Source organism: Bombina bombina, chromosome 6 (genome assembly GCF_027579735.1).
Source record: "Bombina bombina isolate aBomBom1 chromosome 6, aBomBom1.pri, whole genome shotgun sequence".
NCBI lineage: Eukaryota > Metazoa > Chordata > Amphibia > Anura > Bombinatoridae > Bombina > Bombina bombina.
Genome location: NC_069504.1, coordinates 29,586,038 through 29,609,342, shown reverse-complemented (window position 1 = coordinate 29,609,342; position 23,305 = coordinate 29,586,038). Strand labels below are relative to the sequence as shown.

General features: G+C 40.0%; 1 protein-coding gene across 2 annotated transcripts in view; it reads left to right on the top strand.

Moving 5' to 3' along the window:
• Positions 1–22,707, top strand: part of FLNC (filamin C) — an 82,268-nt gene extending 59,561 nt beyond the window's left edge. For both annotated transcript variants that reach the window (XM_053716346.1, XM_053716345.1), the window contains 27 exons: positions 2,135–2,732; positions 2,995–3,168; positions 3,785–3,947; positions 4,038–4,198; positions 4,534–4,701; positions 4,975–5,098; positions 5,187–5,343; positions 6,659–6,848; positions 7,051–7,074; positions 7,401–7,648; positions 10,195–10,294; positions 11,327–11,467; positions 12,225–12,353; positions 12,610–12,783; positions 13,821–13,982; positions 15,043–15,246; positions 15,339–15,491; positions 15,762–15,884; positions 15,985–16,224; positions 16,383–16,652; positions 16,795–16,932; positions 17,107–17,222; positions 17,734–17,866; positions 17,982–18,158; positions 19,292–19,510; positions 19,627–19,836; positions 21,323–22,707. In XM_053716346.1, the coding sequence (XP_053572321.1) occupies positions 2,135–2,732; positions 2,995–3,168; positions 3,785–3,947; positions 4,038–4,198; positions 4,534–4,701; positions 4,975–5,098; positions 5,187–5,343; positions 6,659–6,848; positions 7,051–7,074; positions 7,401–7,648; positions 10,195–10,294; positions 11,327–11,467; positions 12,225–12,353; positions 12,610–12,783; positions 13,821–13,982; positions 15,043–15,246; positions 15,339–15,491; positions 15,762–15,884; positions 15,985–16,224; positions 16,383–16,652; positions 16,795–16,932; positions 17,107–17,222; positions 17,734–17,866; positions 17,982–18,158; positions 19,292–19,510; positions 19,627–19,836; positions 21,323–21,510 (4,884 nt within the window). In that variant the 3' untranslated portion in view covers positions 21,511–22,707. The remainder of the gene's footprint in view (positions 1–2,134; positions 2,733–2,994; positions 3,169–3,784; positions 3,948–4,037; positions 4,199–4,533; positions 4,702–4,974; positions 5,099–5,186; positions 5,344–6,658; positions 6,849–7,050; positions 7,075–7,400; positions 7,649–10,194; positions 10,295–11,326; positions 11,468–12,224; positions 12,354–12,609; positions 12,784–13,820; positions 13,983–15,042; positions 15,247–15,338; positions 15,492–15,761; positions 15,885–15,984; positions 16,225–16,382; positions 16,653–16,794; positions 16,933–17,106; positions 17,223–17,733; positions 17,867–17,981; positions 18,159–19,291; positions 19,511–19,626; positions 19,837–21,322) is intronic.
• Positions 22,708–23,305: the final 598 nt, after the last annotated feature.

Below are 23,305 nucleotides of genomic sequence, written 5' to 3'. Positions count from 1 at the left end.
CAGCCGCTCTCTCTGCTCTTCCTTTTCATGTTCTGTCTCTGTATCCCACCCTCACGCTGTCTCTTGGCGTATTCTGTGTGTTCCTACCATGTGTTTCTCATTGCTGTGTAGGATTCTGTGTGAATGTCATGAGGGAACAGTGTGAGTGTGTGTGAGGGGGGTGCTACAATCATAAACTGGGCTCAGATCTACTTATTGACCCCAGGGAAGTACACCCCCCTCCAGCCCCCAGTACCAGAGGTTAGACTGCTCGCTCTATCACAGATTTTGTTTTTTTTTCATACAGTGCTGGCTTACAGCACAGTCAGCTAACCCCTTTACTGCCAGCAGCTGCATAAATCTACTGCAGATAAGTTATGGTGAAGCTTTATATGAAGCAGTGAGAATTTATACCAATGAACATAATTTGAGATTTTTTTAATTATTTGTATGCATGTATAAGTGGAGTGATGAGGAAATATGGAACCACAGGTGTTTCTATCTGTCTGTCTGTCTGTCTGTATATCTTTCTTGCAAGAACTGACTTACAAGCGCTATAGGGTGAATTATAGGCAGCTATAGGAAGAGCCATACGTAGAGGTTATATGGGCCAACAGAGGATCTAAGGTCAATGATAAAGTCCCTTAGAAACAAGTATAGAAGGCTTCTTGCTGGGAAAATTCATTTTTCAGCCAGTATGATTCTGGTGTAAGTGGAAAACCTACAGCTGTCACTGTTATGAATACACTGCTGATTTTCACATAGACAACATCCAAAATAAACACACATTTGCCAAATTTCCATTCAGCTAAGGTTTCCTTAATGACACTAAAATACAGAATAAATCAAGATATGGTTTAAGCATTTAGTTTAGTTTATTTATTTACTTATATTTATGGTTTTGGGTAACAAAAGATAAACAATGTGATGACCAGAATTTAATTTCCCAAGTATGTGCCATGTTTGTAGCACATAGCTCTCTGGTGACAGTTTGCAGACAGTGAAAGCTTGCAGGAAGTCCATTTCATTTGTACAAAGTGGTCTATACATAACTGAACATATGAGTGGTTGATGAAGTCAAACACCTTTACATTAAACCCCAGAGCAGACAATGCTTTAGAGACCAACATAACAATAAATGCACCACTGTGATATATTTCTTTTCCTACTAATACAAAAATAAATTGGCATACTGGATTGACTAAACTAATGTAAGTAAATATTTATCAGGCAGTATTCACAGAAGAATGAAGCAAACTGAATTTTTCAACTGAATTACCATGTATTGGCTGATGTGTCACCATGTATAGGCTGATGTGTCACCATGCATTGGCTGATGTGTCACCATGCATTGGCTGATGTGTCACCATGTATTGGCTGATGTGTCACCATGTATTGGCTGATGTGTCACCATGCATTGGCTGATGTATCAATATGTATTGGCTGATGTGTCACCATGTATTGGCTGATGTGTCACCATGTATTGGCTTTATGTATCAATATGTATTGACTGACGTATCAACATGTATTGGCTGATGTGTCACCATGTATTGGCTGATGTATCAACACGTATTGGCTGATGTATCAATATGTATTGGCTGACGTATCAACATGTATTGGCTGATGTGTCACCATGTATTGGCTGATGTATCAATATGTATTGGCTGATGTGTCACCATGTATTGGCTGATGTATCACCGTGTATTGGCTGACGTATTGCACCATGTATTGGCTGACGTATCAACATGTATTGGCTGACGTATCAACATGTATTGGCTGATGTATTGCCTGGTGTATCACCATGTATTGGCTGACGTATTGCATCATGTATTGGCTGACATATCACTATGTATTGGCTGACGTATCACCATGTATTGGCCAACGTATTGCATCATGTATTGGCTGACATATCACTATGTATTGGCTGACGTATCACCATGTATTGGCTGATGTATTACCATGTATTGCCTGGTGTATCACCATGTATTGGCCGACGTATTGCACCATTGCCTCACACAAATAATAAAGTAGAAAACTGATACCTACATTGGCTACAGTTCAGAACATTTCACACATTTTGTGCATATTTTTGTATCTGAAATTAATAAATCAAATTAAATGTATCTCTTAACCTTTGTCTTTGTTTCTCTTTCAGGTTCGTGCCTATGGACCCGGCCTAAAAGGTGGTTTTGTGGGTAAACCTGCACCATTTGCCATTGACACCAAAGGAGCTGGTACAGGGGGACTGGGACTGACTGTGGAGGGACCCTGTGAGGCAAAGATTGAATGCCAGGACAATGGAGATGGCTCCTGTTCTGTTTCCTATCTTCCTACAGAGCCGGGAGAGTATTCCATAAATATCCTATTTGCAGAATCCCATATTCCAGGCTCTCCCTTCAAAGCTGACATCCGCCCTGTCTTCGACCCCAGCAAGGTGACTGCAAGTGGACCTGGTCTGGAGAAGGGAAAGGCCGGGGAGGTGGCTACTTTCACTGTAGACTGCTCCAAAGCTGGAGATGCTGAGCTCACCATCGAGATTCTATCTGATTCAGGTTCAAAAGCAGAGGTTCTAATACAGAATAATAGCGACGGGACCTATAGCATCACTTACATCCCATCATGCCCTGGGGCTTACACCATTACAATTAAATATGGAGGACATGCTGTACCAAAATTCCCTGTACGCGTCAACGTGGAACCTGCGGTAGACACCAGTGGGGTGAAGGTGTTCGGTCCAGGGGTAGAGCCTAGAGGTAAGATAATGGAGAGGTACATGTGATAATTTGCTTAATTTAGGGCAGGTTCGTATTCATTCTCAGCTTCTAACTATATTTGATTCCTATGTTTTCAATTAAATTTTTAGCTGCATTGAAGGAAATAGCTTGTTATGGTGTAATGTACTATTTAGGTTAAATAAAGTATTTGCTATTAGTGCATTTCAGCTTCCATACTATTTAAAGACACATTTATAGCTCTGTGCTGTTGGTGTACTGACTATTTTATCTCCCCCTTCAGGCGTTCTCCGTGAGGTCATTACAGACTTCACAGTTGATGCTCGATCTTTGGCCAAGAAAGGTGGAAGTCATGTGACCACACGCATACTTGGCCCATCAGGTGCTATTACTGAAAGCTTTATCACTGACAAAGGAGATGGCACCTACCATGTGCAATACACAGCTTACGAAGATGGTAAGTCTCAGGATTCCTAAAAATGTGACATGTATGCTGTCCTATGAATATCATACATTTTATATCTTTCATTTGCCATTGGTAGACTTTCGTACTCACAGGGTCTCTTAAATGTACAGTTTCTGTAGGACTTATAATCTAGATTGTGCAATAATAATCAGTTTTCAGTATGTTTATTTGCAAATTGAAGCATATTTGTCTTTTATCAATTAAATGAACTTCATGTTTGGTGTAATATGACCAGGATTCAGTTCAGCTTTTGTGACTTAGCAGGTATTAAGAGATAATAAAATAATGCTGCCAAAAATCTTCAGGAGAAAGACAACAAAGTTCATTTCAATATTAAAGGGATATGAAACCCAATTTTTTTATTTCATGATTCAAATAGAGCAGCAATTATAAGTAACTTTCTAATTTACTCCTATTATCAATTTTTCTTCGTTCTCTTGGTATCTTTATTTTAAAAAAGCAGGAATGTAAGCTTAAGAGCCAGCCCATTTTTGATTCAGCACCCTGGGTAGAGCTTGCTGATTGGTGGCTACATTTAGCACCTGCTAGGTATTTATCTGTCATGTGTTAACAAAACCGTCTGTACCTGTGACCTCTGTGCTTGCAGGTGTGCACCTGGTGGAGGTTCTGTATGATGATGTTCCAGTACCTAAAAGCCCATTCCGTGTCACTGTCACTGAGGGCTGTGATCCAACCCGGGTAAGAGCTTATGGTCCTGGTTTAGAAGGAGGCATACTGAACAAGCCCAACTGTTTTACAGTGGAGACCAGGTATATATTAAACTTCTAATGAGCACATCTTTATCCTCCTATTTTATTTGCAATTTTTTATACCACTCTTTCTATCAATGATACTTGCAGAGGTGCTGGTACCGGTGGTCTTGGCTTGGCAATAGAAGGTCCTTCAGAAGCAAAGATGTCATGCAAAGACAATAAAGATGGAAGCTGTAGTGTGGAGTACATTCCATTCACTCCTGGAGATTATGATGTGAATATCACCTTTGGTGGACGTCCTATACCAGGTATTGCACAGGAAGTATGATTCTCAGACACCTCTCACGCTCACAATGAAAGAGACTTATTTCATTGCAGATAGTAGCACTGAGATCCTTTTATTAGACCCTGCAAATATTCAACCTCCCATCACATGCACAGAAATGGGATATTTCAGGCAATAAAAATGCCAATAGTACCTAACACATCATCTAAAGATCTAGTTCCCTCACATGCACAATAGCCAGACTTTTTCCCAGTATCTTCAAGTTCTTCTTTAGATGCTTAGGCCATTAGAAATAGAATTTGTGTTTGCTACACTTGATCTGTGACTGAGAACACCATGCTTCTTTTTTTTTTGTAGGAAGTCCATTCCGTGTGCCTGTGAAGGAGGTTGTAGACCCCAGCAAAGTGAAGTGTTCAGGGCCTGGGCTGGGGGCTGGTGTGAGAGCACATGTGCCACAAACCTTTACAGTGGACTGCAGCAAAGCTGGGCTGGCACCTCTTGAGGTTCTGGTGCAAGGACCCTCAGGTATGTAGAGACAGAGATGGGACCCAAATATAGGGCAAAACGACACAGGAATACAAATAAATCGAGAAATAAAATTACCAGGACAGAGATAGAGAGAAGAAATGATTATATAATACAGGGCTGTCTGTATGTTGGATGCATACAGCCATACATTATACTTTTGTAGCCCTATATCTGGTTTTAACATATAAACTTATATACCAATATTTAATATAATGAAGACACAGTTTATCAGTGTCACAAAATAACTTCATTGTTTCTATGTTTCTCTAGGTTTGGCAGAACCTGTTGATGTGCGTGATAATGGTGATGGGACACATACAGTGAACTACACTCCTGCTACAGATGGACCATACACCGTGTCTGTGAGATATGCTGACCAAGAGGTGCCACGAAGGTAAAGAAGTGGCTCTGGTTGTAACATATGAAAAGAGGTGCAACATATAAGGGATAATTAAAAACAATTTCATTTCTCCTAACCACAGCCCATTCAAGATCAAGGTTCTGCCAACTCATGATGCAAGCAAAGTACGAGCCAGTGGTCCAGGCCTGAACACAGCAGGTATCCCAGCCAGCTTGCCAGTAGAATTCACCATTGATGCCCGTGATGCAGGGGAGGGACTATTAACTGTTCAGATCCTGGTGAGTATCAGCGTAATTCATTCTCTCTTACGCCTCACTGTGTCCATATAACATTCCCTCATCTCATTGTCTGCACAATAACCCTATAACCTAACTACTTCAGTGAACCTTTTTATATAACTTCTATTACTTTATACAAAACTCTCTGTTGCTCAAGTAATAGCTTTTCTTAAATATATAATTACTCTATATAAAGGGGCCTATTGATCAATGTGCGAGCGGACATGATACAAAGTAGCGTATCATGTCCGCTGCACATTGATAAATGCCAACAGCATACGCTGTTAACATTTATCATTGCACCAGCAGTTCTTGTGAACTGCTGGTGCAATGCCTCCTCCTGCAGATTGGCCGCTAGCAGGGGGTGTCAATAAACCCGATCGTATGCAATGGGGTTGATTTCTGTCTGCCACCTCAGAGCAGGCGGACAGGTTATGGAGCAGCTGTACTTAGCTCGCTGCTTCATAACTTCTGTTTCCGGCGAGCACTTAAGCAAGGGGCATACAGAGCTTGATAAATATGCCCCTTAGTCTGTATTTCCTCATAAGACCGCACACAGTCCTTAACAATAATGCCTTCTATTACTTACATTTGCCCTCAATATAAGTCATTGTTTGGCACAATATAGGCTTTGTAAATAACTCTTCCTATCATGTATAACAGAGCAGCTTCCCCCACAACATTCTAGAACACAACTCAACTGTTTCTGTTGAGCCATATAACCTTACTATTAACTCCTGTTTAAATAAAAAACTCTTGGGGCTCCATATAAATCCACCAATTAACCTATCCTAAATATAACCACTCCTATCAAGTCCTCTTCATATGACCCATCTCAATACTCACTCATTGTTCCATATAACTGAAAACCCCCTCCTTCCATACGCTCATCGAGGGGTTCAATTTACACTCCATTTCACTACATTAGAAAACCTTTACTTTAGTACCACGTAATCTCCACCAATACTTTACACTGAGAGAAACAGACAGCAACATCTTGTGTCTTCTTGCATTTCAGCAGTGTTTTTTTCTTGAAATCTATTTCAGTCTCTTTTGAGCTGAATATTTTTGACAGTTCTCTTTGCTTTCTCTATGTTAAAATTTCAGTTGATTGTCACATAGTTCTAAACACATTTGTTTCTTGTTTTATAAAAAAAAGTTGAACATATAACTCAAATCACTATGTTCAGCTAGGAAAGGTGTATATTAAAATACAATACAAATTGTGAATGTGTTTAAAAATATTTATTTAATTGAAGATTCGGACCACACCATTTTCAGAATTGTAAAACTGATTTTCCTTTCCTATGTTTAGGACCCAGAGGGTAAACCAAAGAAAGCCAACATCAGAGGAAACGGTGATGGCACATACACAGTATCTTATGTACCAGACATGGCTGGGAGATACACCATCACCATCAAGTACGGAGGGGACGAGATCCCTTACTCTCCATTCCGTATCCATGCGGTACCCACAGGAGATGCCAGCAAGTGCTTAGTAACAGGTGAGCGTTAGTTTGCAATGGAGAGAGGATGCTGTGGGTACTACTGGGTGAGTCAACATTTAGCATGTGAGAGGGCTGCTTGGGGGTGGTGCCAGAGGGGTGAGCATTACTAGTAACACCTCACAGGAGCCTGGGACTAATAGTGACAATTAACCACATATATATTTATATTAACTATGCTTATGGTCTGTTCTTTCCACAGTGTCCATTGGAGGACATGGCTTAGGTGAGTACATATCAGGGCCCTCTATCACCAGTAAACAGTATACTAGTTCAATGAGATATTGATGGTAGTAGAGACAAGCACCTAGGTACATCTGGCTAAACTAGTAATATAATAATAATGGTAAGGGAGATGCTATGCATTAGCCCTTACTAGTATGTTCCTAGAATTAATTAATTAGATACTGAAATAGAGCAAATAAATAAATGCCAGAGGACTCTTCAGAATATGTATCTAATCATAGCTTCTGGAAATACTGTATTAGCAATATGAAAGTAGCCAGCAAATAGTGAGATATGTAACCCAGCACATCTCTTTGGTGCCTTCAGGAGCTTGTCTGGGGCCCTCCATTCAGATCGGAGAGGAGACAGTCATCACTGTGGATGCTAAAGCTGCTGGGAAGGGGAAGGTGACATGTAAGGTGTCTACACCAGATGGAGCCGAACTTGATGTGGATGTAGTGGAAAACCAAGATGGCACCTTCGACATTTACTACACAGCGCCTGAACCAGGAAAATACGTCATCACCATCCGCTTTGGAGGGGAGCTTATTCCCAATAGTCCGTTCCATGTGGTGGTAAGTTGTCAAGGCATATAGAGGTAGCTTCCATGCTATGTAGCCCACGTATAATGTGTGACTTCCCTCCCGCCAGGCATGCGATACCATCCCCATCATAGAGGAGCCATGTGATACTGTACAGCTACACCAGCCCTACCCTGCACACCTCCCTGCCTATCCGAGTCATTGGGTATAACAGAGAAACTTCCTGTCGGCTGTATCAATGCTCTATCACACTCCTCCTCCACTTCTTCTCATTTACCCACTATGCTTTATGTTTTATCTCCTCTCCTGCCCAATACAAGAGGATTTGTAACTCAGTATCACTACTTTTACAAGTGCATTTTAGCCTCTGCACTTAGGAAGATGCAAGCAAATGAAAATATTGTGCGTAAATGCCTGAGTTTGGGGTGCATAAGTTAGAAGAGAATAATATAAACAAGTGCTAGATTATAGATCTTGCAATGAAACAGGGAAAAACAACAACATGTTTTTTTATGGCTTTGTTCTTCCTAAATTTTCTATTAAACTTAAGTTCCTTAAGATGACCTCCCCCTAAGGTTCTTACTTACTAGGTTGGGAATCATCGCCCTAGCACATTCGCTTGGTCCAAGAGACATTGGGCTTATAGTCTAGAGCTTTAAGATAAATTCAGTCTAAGGTTTTGGAGAAAAATTTTAAAACCCAATTTTTCCTGTTAGATTTGAATTTAGTCATTCTCAGTTTCATGTGGTTGAGGGTTGTACCCAACCAATTGTGACAACTTCAAAATGACAATCAACCCTTTAGTGCTTTTTATACTATCCTGGATTCTTTACCTGTTTTTCACAGTTTTATTCTTCCTTTGACTACAGTTTCATCAGTTTCACGGTATCCCTGTTTTCTTAAATATATTCTTTCTGCTCATTATATGTCTACTACATATCTGATTTAGTTTTTTTAGAAAATGGTTTGGTCTTTTTATACATAATTGCATTTATATTTCAGAGATATATATATATATATATATATATATATATATATATATATATATATATATATATTGTAGCCGGTGGCCTAGCACTCCTTCCGCATCAAAATTGCCAATGCCTGGGTGCTATCCTCAAGTAGTATGTATAGAGCAATGGTAGAGATGGAGGGCACTCACAGGACTTGAATCAATAAGTAACTTTTATTTTGCTGATTACACTCACTCTATTCTCTACTCTGGGAGTACGTCGCTGACAGTGCATTCCGCACGATTTAAGACTATGAATTTGTCTTGAAGAAGGCCTCAGAATAGGCCGAAACGTCGACACTGTATTAATGCAATCAGCATAATAAAAGTTACTTATTGATTCAAGTCCTGTGAGTGCCCTCCATCTCTACCATTGCTCTCTCTCTCTCTCTCTCTCTCTATATATATATATATATATATATATATTTAAATAAATTCTGCTCTCTCTGCCTGTCTCTCTCTTTCTCTCTCTCTCTGTCTCTCTCTCTTCCTTTCTGTGGTCTGTCTTTCTCCTTCTGTCTGTCTATCTCAATCTGTCTGTCTCTCTCTGCTTGTCTGTGGTCTGTCTCTCTTTCTGTCTGTGGTCTGTCTCTCTCTCTGCCTGTCTCTCTCTCCTCCTGTCTGTATTCTGTCTTTCTCCCTCTGTCTGTCTCTCTCTGCTTGTCTGTGGTCTCTCTATCTCTCTCTCTCTTACTGTCTGTGGCCTGTCTTTCTCTCTGTGTCTTTCTCCCTGTGTCTTTCTCCCTCTGTCTGTCTTTCTCTCTCTATCTCTCTCTCTGCCTGTCTCTCTCTCTACTTGTCTGTTTCTCTCTATCTTTCTCTTCCTGCCTATGGTCTGTTTTTCTCTCTCTGTCTGTCTGTTTCTCTCTCTGCCTGCCTGTCTCTCTCTCTTTCTGTCAGTGGTCTGTCTTTCTCTCTTTGTATATATCTCTTTCTCTCTCTGCCTGTCTGTTTCTCTCTCTGCCTGTCTATCTCTCTCTCTGCTTGTCTGTCTGTGCTCTGTCTCTCTCTCTGCCTGTCTGTCTCTCTCTCTGCCTGTCTATCTCTCTCTCTGCTTGTCTGTCTGTGTTCTGTCTCTCTCTGCCTGTCTGTCTCTCTCTTTGTCTCTCTCTCTCTGCCTGTCTTTCTCTCTTTCTGTCTGTCTGTCTCTCTCTCTGTCTGTCTCTCTTTGCCTGCTTGTCTGTCTGTGCTCTCTCTCTCTCTGACTGTCTGTCTCTTTGTCTCTCTCTCTGCCTGTCTTTCTCTCTCTCTGCCTGTCTGTGGTCTGTCTGTCTCTCTCTCTCCGCCTGTCTGTGGTCTGTCTGTCTCTCTCTCTGCATGGCTGTCTCTATCTGTCTGTCTCTCTTTCTGCTTGTCTGTCTCTCTCCGTCTCTCTGCCCGTCTCTGTCTGACTCTCTTTTCATGTCTATACCCATATACATACACCCTGTTGAATTATCTCCATATCATTTTCTGATCCTGCGCTGATACTTCATGTTACCTTCTGCTTTCCTGTGCTGTTTTTATAACCGGACCACCGTGTTATTTCTCCTGTTGGCTGATTTGTGTCCTGCTGTACTGTTTATAGGCAACTGAGGAGCCTGTTGTACCTGCGGATAACCTGGATAGCTTGCTTAGGCCGTTCAACCTGGTCATCCCATTCACTGTACAGAAAGGAGAAATTACAGGTAAGGAAACCAGCCCATTTAATTTTACCAGTCATAATGTCTACCCCCATCTTACTGGATGCATTTAAAGGGACATTAAGCAGTAACTAAATGCTGGATCTAACCATATAAGCTTATTATTATTAGCTGTTTAAATATGAAAGAAACGAGTGCAAAGCAATGCAATGGCACCCCCATGATGGCATGTAGCGTTCCCTGATTGCTCAGCAGATGACAGCAAATAAGCTAAGTTACTAACAGTTATAAATTAGGTACTAGTGTCACAGTATTTCATATCCCTTTAAAGCTATTATATATGGTCATTAAGTTGTTTTATACACATCATCAATTGGACAAATAGGTGGGGCTTTCTGATTCTGTATTATCATTCTAATGATGATTTAAAAACATGCTCACGTGCTGGTGTAAATGGATAACAACACCATGTACATTCCCTTATAGAATCACAATTATTTTTCTTTGTAACCCAGCTATTACATTTCTGCAATAAGATATTCCAAATTCCCAGAAAACAAAAGAAACCAAAGCTCAAACCATTGGCTAATTGGGAAAAGTGTTATTGGTGGCTTTGATGACCATTGAGTTCTTCCAAATTCACAGAAAACAAAAGAAACCAAAGCTGAAACCATTGCCTAATTGGGAAAAGTGTTATTGGTGGCTTTGATGACCATTGAGTTCTTCCAAATTCACAGAAAACAAAAGAAACCAAAGCTGAAACCATTGCCTAATTGGGAAAAGTGTTATTGGTGGCTTTGATGACCATTGAGTTCTTCCAAATTCACAGAAAACAAAAGAAACCAAAGCTCAAACCATTGGCTAATTGGGAAAAGTGTTATTGGTGGCTTTGATGACCATTGAGTTCTTCCAAATTCACAGAAAACAAAAGAAACCAAAGCTCAAACCATTGGCTAATTGGGAAAAGTGTTATTGGTGGCTTTGATGACCATTGAGTTCCGACATAAATGCAAATACAGCAGGCGTATTATAACAGAATATACAAATAACACATTCAAACAATGTATTTGGTTTTAGGAGAGGTCCATATGCCTTCTGGTAAGACTGCTCGTCCTAACATTACTGATAATAAAGATGGAACCGTCACAGTGAAATTTGCCCCAACTGAAAAAGGACTGCATGAAATGGACATAAAGTATGATGGAAATCACATACCAGGTACTGTACAATTCACAAGGACTCTGACGTGACCAGAAACCCCTGTCATTTACCCATATGAGTGTGGTACAGCCCTCTCCTTGTATACTTACAAGCCTTGAAACGCTTCACTTCTATTTGTGACATACTGACGGCATCCCAGTGCTCTGGATATGACATGGCTGCCAAAACAGCCTTATTGTGTATCAGAGCACAGGATAAATTAAAACACCACTTTATGATTTATCAGACTTATTTATGTCTTATGGTGATAGAACATTAAAGGGACAGTCTACACCAAAATTTGTATTGTTTAAAAAGATAGATAATCCCTTTATTACCCATTCACCAGTTTTGCATAACCAACAGTTATATTAATATATGTTTTACCTCTGTGATTACCTTGAATCTAAGCCTCTACAGACTGCCCCCTTATCTCAGTGCTTTTGACAGACATGCAGTTTGGCCAATCAGTGCTGACTCCTAAATAACTCCACAGGAGTGAGCACACTGTTATCTATATGACACACATGAACTAGTGCTGTCTAGCTGTGAAAAACTTTCAAAATGCTCTGAGCTAAGAGGCAGTTTTCAACAATGTATAAATCAGTTTGAGCTTACCTAGGTTTAGCTTTTCAAAAATACCACCAAGGGAACAAAGCAAACTTAATGATAAATGTCAATTGGAAAGTTGTTTAAAATTGCATGCCCTATCTGAATCATGAAAGTTTAATTAATTTTGACTAGACTGTCACTTTAACCAACTGTGTTTCTATAGGAAGCCCACTGCAGTTTTATGTAGATGCCATCAACAGCCGTCATGTAAACGCATACGGTCCAGGCCTGATCCACGGAATGGTGAACAAACCTGCCACTTTCACTATAGTTACAAAAGATGCAGGAGAAGGTATGTATTGCTGACTTTCATTACCTACTAGACCAAACAAATACACGGCTCCTCTGCAGGTGCCAAAAGATTAGTCAACTCTCCCACAACAGCGGATAGTGGAGTCTACATTGTAATATCCATCATCCCTTTATTACACTTAATAGAGTTTGTCTAACACTGTTTATCATACTTAAAGCCTTGATTGTATCAAATGAATTTGCTCCTTTCTGCCTTTCCTTAGCGTTAGTAATCTGATTTCTCTGGCATCACACAGGTGGCCTGTCCCTTGCTGTAGAAGGTCCTTCTAAGGCTGAGATCACCTGCAAGGATAATAAAGATGGAACCTGCACGGTATCCTACCTACCAACAGCGCCTGGAGACTATAACATCATTGTGCGCTTTGACGACAAGCACATACCAGGCAGCCCATTCACAGCCAAGATTACAGGTAACACAAAAAAAGTAAAAATGTAGACTTTTTATAATATGGGACAAACGTTCATATTCTGTCTTGTTCAATACAAATCTTATAGGTTTTTTGCTACTCTTGGAAATTAGTGCAGACTTAGAAGAGTGTGCTGTTATTAGCTGTGATGTATGTAGACATTTTCCATCTTTTTATCTTGTACACCAAGCATACCATATGGGGAATTATCTCTATCGCAAGAACCAAAGTGACACATTCTTTGAATCTAAAGGGGCATAGTAGTGCAAATAATATATTATTATTATTCATTATCATTATAGCACTAATGCACCTTGGCAACTATTGTTAAACACATAGTTAAGCTCCTCCAAGAGGAGCGCTGCTAAGATGACCCTGAGAAGGATAGCCAGTGATTAGTGGATACCTGTGTATGCTACTTCTAATTTGCTCACCAGTTCTTTTCTACTCAGGAGCGGAAATAAATTGCACCTCCTGAGAGGGACCTTAACTAAGTGTTTAACACATTTGTGTGGGTTTAATACATAGTTTACAATGGGCATTAGTGTGATAATAAAATGCTTTAAAAGTTTTCATATAACTGCATGTAATAGACACTATTATAAAGAAGAATATGCTCAGATACTGATCTAAAAATCCAGTATAAAACCGTTTAAAACTTACTTAGAAGCTCCCAGTTTAGCACTGTTGATGAGGTTAGTTGGGACACCCAGTGAAAAGGGCTGGGAAATCAGGAGCAGCAGACACTCCCCCGGAATATGAGAAGACAGATTATACAAACAGCAGCCGCAAGAATCTGTAGACGTCAGTATACATCAAAAACTTTGAGTCTTGGTTAAGAGTCTAAAAATCAGCACAATGTTATTAAAAATAAGCAAAACTATACATTTTTACAAAAACACTCCCAGATGGGCTGTATAAATGGATCATCTACCAAACATGTATGCAAAGAATGCACAATGTCCCTTTAACAAAGCTGAGCATTTTATTGTTACACTATCATGTTCCGTTAACAATTTGTGATATATCTGCCCCATTAGGAGATGACTCCATGAGGACTTCACAACTCAACGTGGGGACAGCCACAGATGTTTCTCTCAAGATCACAGAGTCAGATCTCAGCGTGTTAACCGCAAGCATCAGAGCTCCTTCTGGAAATGAGGAACCCTGTCTGCTCAAGAGGCTTCCCAACAGACATATCGGTGAGAGCACAGAGACGGTATCTTAAGGAAGGGCAGGAAGAGAGTTCCTAAAGGCATTTAGAGGGGCTCACCCTGGGATTTAGGAAGCTTTAGTCAGAGATTGATTGTATCTCAGGTTATTAATATCCACAAAACTTGTATAAATGTGAAATTTGTGATATTCCGTGGTATGCACAATGGGGCCAAATGATCAAATGGCGGACATGATTCCCTGTAGCGGATGATGTCTGCCCGACATCACTAAATGCCGACAGCATACGCCGTCAGCATTTAACATTGCACAAGCAGTTCTGGTGAACTGCTTGTGCAATGCCGCCCCCTGCAGATTGGCCATTAGCAGGGGGTGTCAATCAACCCAATTGTTTCTGATCGGGTTGATTGCTGTCCGCCACCTCTTAACTTCTTCTTAACTACTGTTTCCGGCGAGCTTGAAGGCTCGCGCAAAAACAGGGGGATCAGGTGCCATTCGGCCCCTATGTATATGTATGTGTGTATATATATATATATATATATATATATATATACACACACACACTGACTGCTCTTAAGTGTAAAGGGACATTAACACAAAATAAATGCAAGATAGAATGATGCAGTCAATGAAAAGATTAGTCTATGAATAACATGTAGATGTATTGTTTAAAGTTTCATTAGCTGTTTAAATACTGACAAAATAAGTGTAAAGTTTTAGTGTCTATAAAACAATGGGAGCTGCCATGTTGTAACTTAGGCTACTTTCGCTGCTGTGGCCAATTAGGGACAGTTATAAATAGGTCACTAGAGTGTGCAGCCAATGGCTGTGAGGAATATAACAGTGTTATGCATTTCCATTTATAACAGGAACTGAAAAGCTCACAATTTCAGAATGGAAAAGGGGACAAAATAAATAATAAGCGTATAATGCAGTTTTTTTATATATGCGATTTATCATGTTATATTACTATCTCAAAGTGTTTAATGTCCCTTAAGATGTAAGCATGTTCCATGTATATTTTTACTATGTTCTTCTATTACAGGTTTATCTCTATACCTTAATTATCTCTCTCATTCCCCATTGCAGGAATTTCTTTTACACCAAAAGAAGTAGGTGAACACGTGGTAAGCGTTAAGAAGAACGGAAAGCATGTGACCAACAGCCCATTTAAGATCATGGTGGGACAGTCTGAGATTGGTGATGCCAGCAAGGTGAAGGTGTCCGGCAAGGGACTACTGGAGGGAATAACATTTGAGGTGTCAGAGTTTATTGTAGACACCAGGAATGCGGGTAAGCACAAGATCACGCTAATCACTATTCTCATGTAGATCCCTTCTTTATTTCTCTTCCCATAATCTGTTGGTATCCTCTGTGTTTAACAGGTTATGGAGGTTTGGGATTGTCTATTGAAGGGCCAAGTAAAGTAGATATAAATTGTGATGATGTGGAAGATGGAACGTGCAAAGTGTCATATTGCCCAACTGAGCCCGGAACGTATATTATAAACATCAAGTTTGCTGATAAACATGTGCCAGGTTAGTGGAAGGAGAAATTAACATTTCCATGTAACTGTTCCTCTTACAGTGCATGTACCTCTCCCCTCTAAATACAGACATCAGGAAAAATATATCATACCGCCTTCTTATACACAAATATCACAATCCATACCGTTTTCCTATTCCTAATACACAAACAATCACCTCCTATTAATACACTACATATCTCTTACTTTCTTATAGTAGATAAAAAGACAAACACCATCTTATACACAGATTCCACATATGTTCCTTTATGCTACATTACAGGAAGCCCATTCATGGTTAAAGTCACAGGTGAAGGGCGTATGAAGGAAAGTATAACACGGAGACGCCAGGCTCCCTCTATAGCTAGCATCGGTAGCACATGCGACCTGAACCTTAAAATCCCAGGTAAGGATTTGAAACCGACACATGTTGCCATTGAAAGTCACTCAAAAAATTGATGCCTTCATGTAATGTCCTCCAAAATACACTTTTTTCTTTCTTTTAGGTAATTGGTTCCAGATGGTATCTGCCCAAGAACGCCTAACGCGAACTTTCACTCGTAGTAGCCATACATACACTCGCACAGAACGCACAGAGATCAGTAAAACTCGTGGTGGGGAAACCAAACGTGAGGTGCGAGTAGAAGAATCCACTCAGGTTGGGGGCGATCCTTTCCACAATGTGTTTGGAGACTTCTTGGGACGTGAAAGTCTGGGGTCATTCAGCACCATAGCAAGACCAGAGGGTAAGTACTGCAATAAAAATTAGCGCAAAGTGGTACAAACCAGAAGGAGGATGAAAGATCCTATATCATAGATATGCATGATACACAGCGATATGGAATATGTTGGTGATATACAAATAAGAAATAAATAACTAATCCAGATGCTCTTTCTCCATAAGGTGAGGCAGGTTCCCAGGATATGACAGCACAGGTGACCAGCCCATCTGGAAAGACAGCTGATGCAGAGATTATCGATGGTGAGGATAGCACCTACAGTGTGCGATTTGTACCACAAGAGATGGGAGCTCACACTGTAAGCGTCAAGTATCGTGGTCAGCATGTCCCTGGAAGTCCTTTCCAGTTTACAGTTGGACCCATGGGAGAAGGTGGAGCCCATAAGGTCAGGGCTGGAGGCACTGGTCTGGAAAGGGGAGTTGCAGGAGTTCCAGGTGAGAATGTGTTATTACCACATGAGAAAACAAAGTGGATAATTGCTGATGATAGTGAAGTCAGTAAAAAAGGAACCTGATTAAGTGAGTTTTTATTTTTGTTACTGTGAGCATGTTTAAATAACTATTTTCTTTTTTGCAGCTGAGTTTAGTATTTGGACAAGGGAGGCTGGAGCTGGGGGTCTTTCCATTGCAGTGGAGGGTCCCAGTAAAGCAGAAATCTCATTTGAAGATCGGAAAGATGGATCCTGTGGAGTGTCATATGTTGTACAAGAAGCAGGTGAGTCTGTGGATAGTAGATGTCAGCCAATCAAATCACAACTAAAATCACAGACCAATTTGATCACTCTTTTTTGAAGGTCATAAACCAGATACTTATCTGTACAGACATCAGGCTATCTGAACTCATTACTAGGCTAATAACTGATCTGAGCTACTTCCTCCTCTTGTCTAGGTGACTATGAAGTGTCTATAAAATTTAATGATGAACACATCCCTGATAGCCCCTTCGTTTTACCAGTAGCCTCTCGTTCTGATGATGCTCGGCGACTTAATGTGACCAGTTTACAGGTAAGAGGGCATTTATACTACTGTGTATCTTCATGACAACATTGATAAAGTCAGATATTCTCTATGGCTTTTCTACACTGTGGATCAGATGATTCTTAATGAATTGCCTGTTTTGTTTCCAATGGATAAAACTGCTGTTTGCAGAATAGCCTTGTAGAGGATTAAATATTTAATCATGTGCTGATTCAAACACATATACAAGTTTCACTAATCTCCCCATTACCAGTAAAGAGATCAGCATCATTAATTCAATAATTAATCTTGTCATCTGAAAACCTGCTTAAACATTTAAGTTGTAGCTTCAAACATACAACTTGTAACAGTGCTGTATACAAAAAAAAATGTGAATCAGTAAATGATGCAGTATAGTCAAGTAAGGAACCATTCATTGACCCATTAAAAGTTACATTTACCTATAGAGGAAGCTGAGATTTAACATTTGACTGATCTCGCCAACCTCTCCAATCGCTCTCCCTTAATCATAGACCTGTGTAATTTCCCTACTTCTCAGGAGACAGGATTAACGGTCAACCAAGCAGCCTCATTTGCAGTCCAGCTAAATGGTGCCCGTGGAGTAATTGAAGCCAAGGTGCACACACCGTCTGGAGCAGTGGAAGAGTGCTATGTATCTGAAGTAGACAGTGGTAAGAGGATAGAGTCCTGTTGCTCTGTAGACACAATTGAAATATCTAAATAATCTCATTAATATGGGAACTGCCAACAGGTCTTTAACTACCACATTTTCTCTTTTTCCTCCAGATAAATATTCAATACGTTTCATACCAAAAGAGAATGGAGTGCACTCTATTGATGTGAAGTTCAATGGACGTCATATCCCAGGAAGTCCCTTCAAGATCCGTGTAGGAGAGCAAAGCCAGGCTGGGGATCCTGGTCTTGTAACAGCCTTTGGCCCTGGCCTGGAAGGTGGTGTGACAGGTAAGATAAATAATAACTTTGGAGTGAATTCCAGTCATGTCTGATTTGGTCCAATAAATAACTTTAAAATTTAGAGCCATCACAATTAGTATGTAAATGTTTTCATATGTTTCAATTGTTCGAATGGTGCTATGGAAGAAAAAAAATAATCCAAACCTATCCAGTACAAAAGAGACGTTTACAGTATTATAGCATATAAAATGCCTTATCTCACATAAGGAAATATTTTCCAAATGCCAAATCCATTTCAGCAAACAACGTCAATTAACTTTTATGCCAAAAAATACTAACATTTGAATCCATATTCTTGATGTTTTATTTTAATATTTAGGGTGAGGTTCCATTGTTTGCTGTAATCTGTGTAAACTGTGGTAACAAGTTTCTCCATTAAAGTCTAGGCAGATGTTATGATGTTACCACCAGTTTACAAAATACTACTGGTTTCCAAGGGGTAGATTTAACAAATGACGGACATTATTCACTGTAGTGTATCATATCTGCCCCACATCGATAAATCTATCATTGCACAAACATTACTTGTGAAATGCTTGTGCAATGCGGCCCCCTGCACATTTGCGGCCAATCTCTAGCAGGGATCCCTAGCAACCGCTGCTTCTCAACTCCTGATTCCGGCGAGCCAGAAGGCTCACGCGGAATGAGCAGCATATGCCGCTTAATAAATCGGCCCTGATACCTTAATGTTTTAGTATAGTTTTTCCATTTATTTTCAGGTATGTATGGGTTCAACATCACTCCTGCTAAGCATATGCGGACTACAATTAAATATATTAGTCTATGAAAAATGGTTTACTGAGAGTTAGTTTGGTATATGCTGCTGGCTCTATTACTGATCCTTTTGTTTGTCAGAAGTTGGAAAACACAGATGCAATATTAACCGATGTTGATCATTTAATTCACTAATCGGTTCTATCACTTGACGTCTGGTGGGATTGGAATGCTGGTTTAATTTACCGGTGATTTTTGATGAGACTACAGTTAGTCGGAAGAGTAAAACATAGCTCTTTGTGTAATATAGTATCTGGAAGCTTTGCACTTATCTTACAAATGAACTCTAAGCTGGATGTCCTACCAGTGTTTTAGCTCAAAGCCTCTCTCTCTCATTTGCAATACAGGCAGACCATCAGATTTCATTGTGAACACTCTGAATGCTGGATCTGGCTCTCTCTCTATGACCATTGATGGTCCTTCCAAGGTGAAACTGGACTGTCAAGACTGCCCAGAAGGTTACAAAGTCACCTATACTCCCATGGCACCTGGAAATTACTTGATCTCAATAAAATATGGTGGACCTCAGCACATTGTGGGAAGCCCCTTTAAGGCCAGAGTCACAGGTAGGTTAGAAAGCTTCTAGAGCAATACATTAGCTTTACTGTTTGTGTCCTTAATGTAAGATTATTATGAATTAGAGATGGCTACTCCATTACCCCCCTCTATTTCTCTTGTACAGGTGTGCGTCTCTCAGGTGGTCACAGCCTTCATGAAACCTCCACTGTGCTTGTGGAAACAGTCACCAAATCTTCAGCCTCTGTTGGGGGTTATGGGGTAGCAGTACCCAAATTTTCATCTGATGCTTCACAAGTGGTATCACATGGTCCTGGACTTTCCAAGGCATTTGTGGGACAGAAGAACACATTCACCGTAGACTGCAGCAAAGCAGGTGCGTGGGTGTAACTTGTGACTGCTTTTGGTGTTGTTGAACATTGTGTTCTTTATTTTTAATCACAGAGCATACAATTTAAAAAAAAAAAAAAAAAAAAAACAGTTTTCAATTCTATTAATAAATGTGATACATTCTCATGGTATTCTTTGTTAAAGGGACACTAAACCCAATTTTTTTCTTTCATGATTCAGATAGAGCAGCAATTTTAACCAACTTTACAATTGACTCCTATTATCAATTTTTCTTCCTTCTCTTGCTATCTTTATTTAAAATGCAGGAATGTGATGCATAGGAGCCGGCCCATTTTTGGTTGAGAACCTGGGTTATGCTTGCTTATTGGTGGGTATATGTAAGCCTCCAATAAGCAAGCGCTATCCATGGTGCTGAACCTAAAATGGGCTGGCTGCTAAGATTTACATTCCTGCTTTAAAAAGATAGCAAGAGAACAAAGAAAAATTGATAATAGGAGTAAATTAGAAAGATGCTTAAAATTTCATGCTCTATCTGAATCATGAAGGAAAAAATATGGGTTCCGTGTCCCTTTTTAGGAGATACCTAGGTAGGTAGTGTGCACATGTCTGGAGCACTACATGGCAGAAAAAAGTGCTGCCATCTGGTGTTTTTGCAAATGTTTAACATTGTTGCAAAACTGATGCTGCAGACACGTGCACACTCCTGAGCTTACCTACCTGCTTTTCAACATAGGATTTAAAGAGAATGAAGCAAAATTAATAGAAGTAAATTAAAAAGTTGTTTAAAATCGAATGCTGTATCTGAATAATGAAAACATCTTAAATGTTGCATATTGACATTTAGCTGGGGGAAGATACAGGATCTTATGGTGAGATTGGTTTGGTGGCACATGTGACTTATGGTGAGATTGGTTTGGTGACACAGGTGACTTATGGTGAGATTGGTTTGGTGGCACAGGTGACTTATGGTGAGATTGGTTTGGTGGCACAGGTGACTTATGGTGAGATTGGTTTGGTGACACAGGTGACTTATGGTGAGATTGGTTTGGTGGCACAGGTGACTTATGGTGAGATTGGTTTGGTGGCACAGGTGACTTATGGTGAGATTGGTTTGGTGGCACAGGTGACTTATGGTAAGATTGGTTTAGTGGCACAGGTGACTTATGGTGAGATTGGTTTGTGGCACAGGTGACTTATGGTGAGATTGGTTTGGTGGCACAGGTGATTTATGGTGAGATTGGTTTGGTGGCACATGTGACTTATGGTGAGATTGGTTTGGTGGCACAGGTGACATGGAGAGATTGGTTTGGTGGCACAGGTGATTTATGGTGAGATTGGTTTGGTGGCACATGTGACTTATGGCGAGATTGGTTTGGTGGCACAGGTGACATGGTGAGATTGGTTTGGTGGCACAGGTGACTTATGGTGAGATTGGTTTGGTGGCACATGTGACTTATGGTGAGAGTGGTGTGGTGGCACAGGTGACTGATCACATGATTCTTGTTTCATAGGCACCAACATGCTAATGGTAGGAGTCCATGGTCCTAAAACCCCATGTGAAGAGGTTTATGTTAAACACGTTGGCAACCGACTGTACAACGTAACCTACACCGTCAAGGAGAAAGGGGACTACATCTTGATTGTCAAATGGGGTGACCAGAATGTCCCTGGAAGTCCTTTCCAAGTTGCTGTTCCTTGAGCCACTTCCCTACTGTGTATCACCCAGGAAGCATCTCACGTGGCCTACATATCCTCCAATAAAGGACTGGACTGTGCCATTTATTTTGCAAATGCACTGATGGAAAAAAACAAACTGTAATAATTATTAAGAGTAAATTCCCCAAGTGCTTTTTTGCACGTGAAACCTACGGACGCTCCTATAGCATTAGAATGTGCTAGCGCTGTCACAGTGCGAGGCTACAAGCCGGCACACTACCAACAATGCCTGTGTTCTTTCTGCTTTTTACAAAACAGTATTTTATATTCCGGTTGGTGTTTCTTTTTTGTAAAGTTGCTACCTGTTGTTTTATATGCGCTTTATGTGTTCAGTTTTTTATTATTTTGTGGGGGGGGGGGATTACCAAAGTGGTATTTTGGAAGCAAAAGATCAAAGGACAGGGGTCAAGAGGTCATTGGTATTTATAATAATTATGAGTAAAAGTATTTGCATAAGAAAATGAACAAACTGGAGTTTAATCACTTTCTGACTGAATCGGTCATATTGCGTTACAAATGATCTGTTTGCTCCTATTGTACTTTACTGGCTGTTGGCCATTGCTGATGTGTGTGACTGGGGACAGGAACTGAAAAGCCAGGAAATCAAATTCAATCTTCCAAATGTCAGGAAGACTAAGCCAAGCAAAGAGTAACAGATAGGGGTTAATTTGGGTTGGGAACCCTGAAGAACGTTTTTTTAACTTTTCACAAACCACTTGGATCCAACAGCAGCTTCTATTTAACTTAATGTTAACTGTTCAGAAGGGAATTAGAGGTGAGCTTTTTTCACCATCTGTCACACAATTTTTTATGTTTTATTTCTAATTTTTAAATTTCAAAATTTCGACATGAATATTTTTTAGAAATTTTGGTTACAGATTTAAGTAAAGTCTGACACATTACCTGATCTTTTCATCCCTGACTGAATTACATGCAACCCTTCACTTACTGACCTCTTGACCTCTGACCTGGCCAGTCTTCGAGCAATATGATTGGTTGTCATAGCACTGTGAGCAGAGGTCACGCTGGGCCTTGCCATGTGACTGCATTTTATAGAGCTTTTTATTTGTTCTGTGCACCACACACGGATTTAAAAAGCCAGTGGATGTTTGTTATAGACTTTCAAATTGATGCCTATAGAAGGTAAAATAAAAATTTATTGCTAATGTGCAGAAATAAAGATTCCAGTGTCTTTTTTTATATTTATTTGGGACATAAAATGAACAGCAATCATTATTATTTATCTGTACTTCATTTAATTATGGCACATGGCATATTTGCTAGGCTTGTGCAAGTGCTTAGGGAATGGAATGACAAATTCTGGAGTCATCTGTCTGTCTATCAATAGATAAAATACCTCCATACGTTTCATAAAAAAGGTTAACCCTTTATAATTTCTGTGACACAGTTTCAGTGTTTTCTTGGAGCAATTAATTAATCCAGCAAACACCATCCATAAATAAGACAATAGTTGACGATAACAACAAGAACTTGCCTGAAAGAATTGCCATGAAACTGGCATTGGGCATTTGGTGCATCCTATTTGTTGAGTATCTTAAAGTCCCTCTCTGAATGCTGATTTTCTGTTTTTTTCATTGGTTATTGATTACAATATTTTACCATTTTATTTCAATAGTTAAATATATAGCCAAATCCTGCAAGCCTGTATGTTATATGTCCCTAGTTAGAAAACATATATGCCTAGATTACGAGTTGTGCGTTAGGGTAAAAAAGCAGCGTTAAGCGGTCCTAATACTGCTTTTTTACGCCCGCTGGTC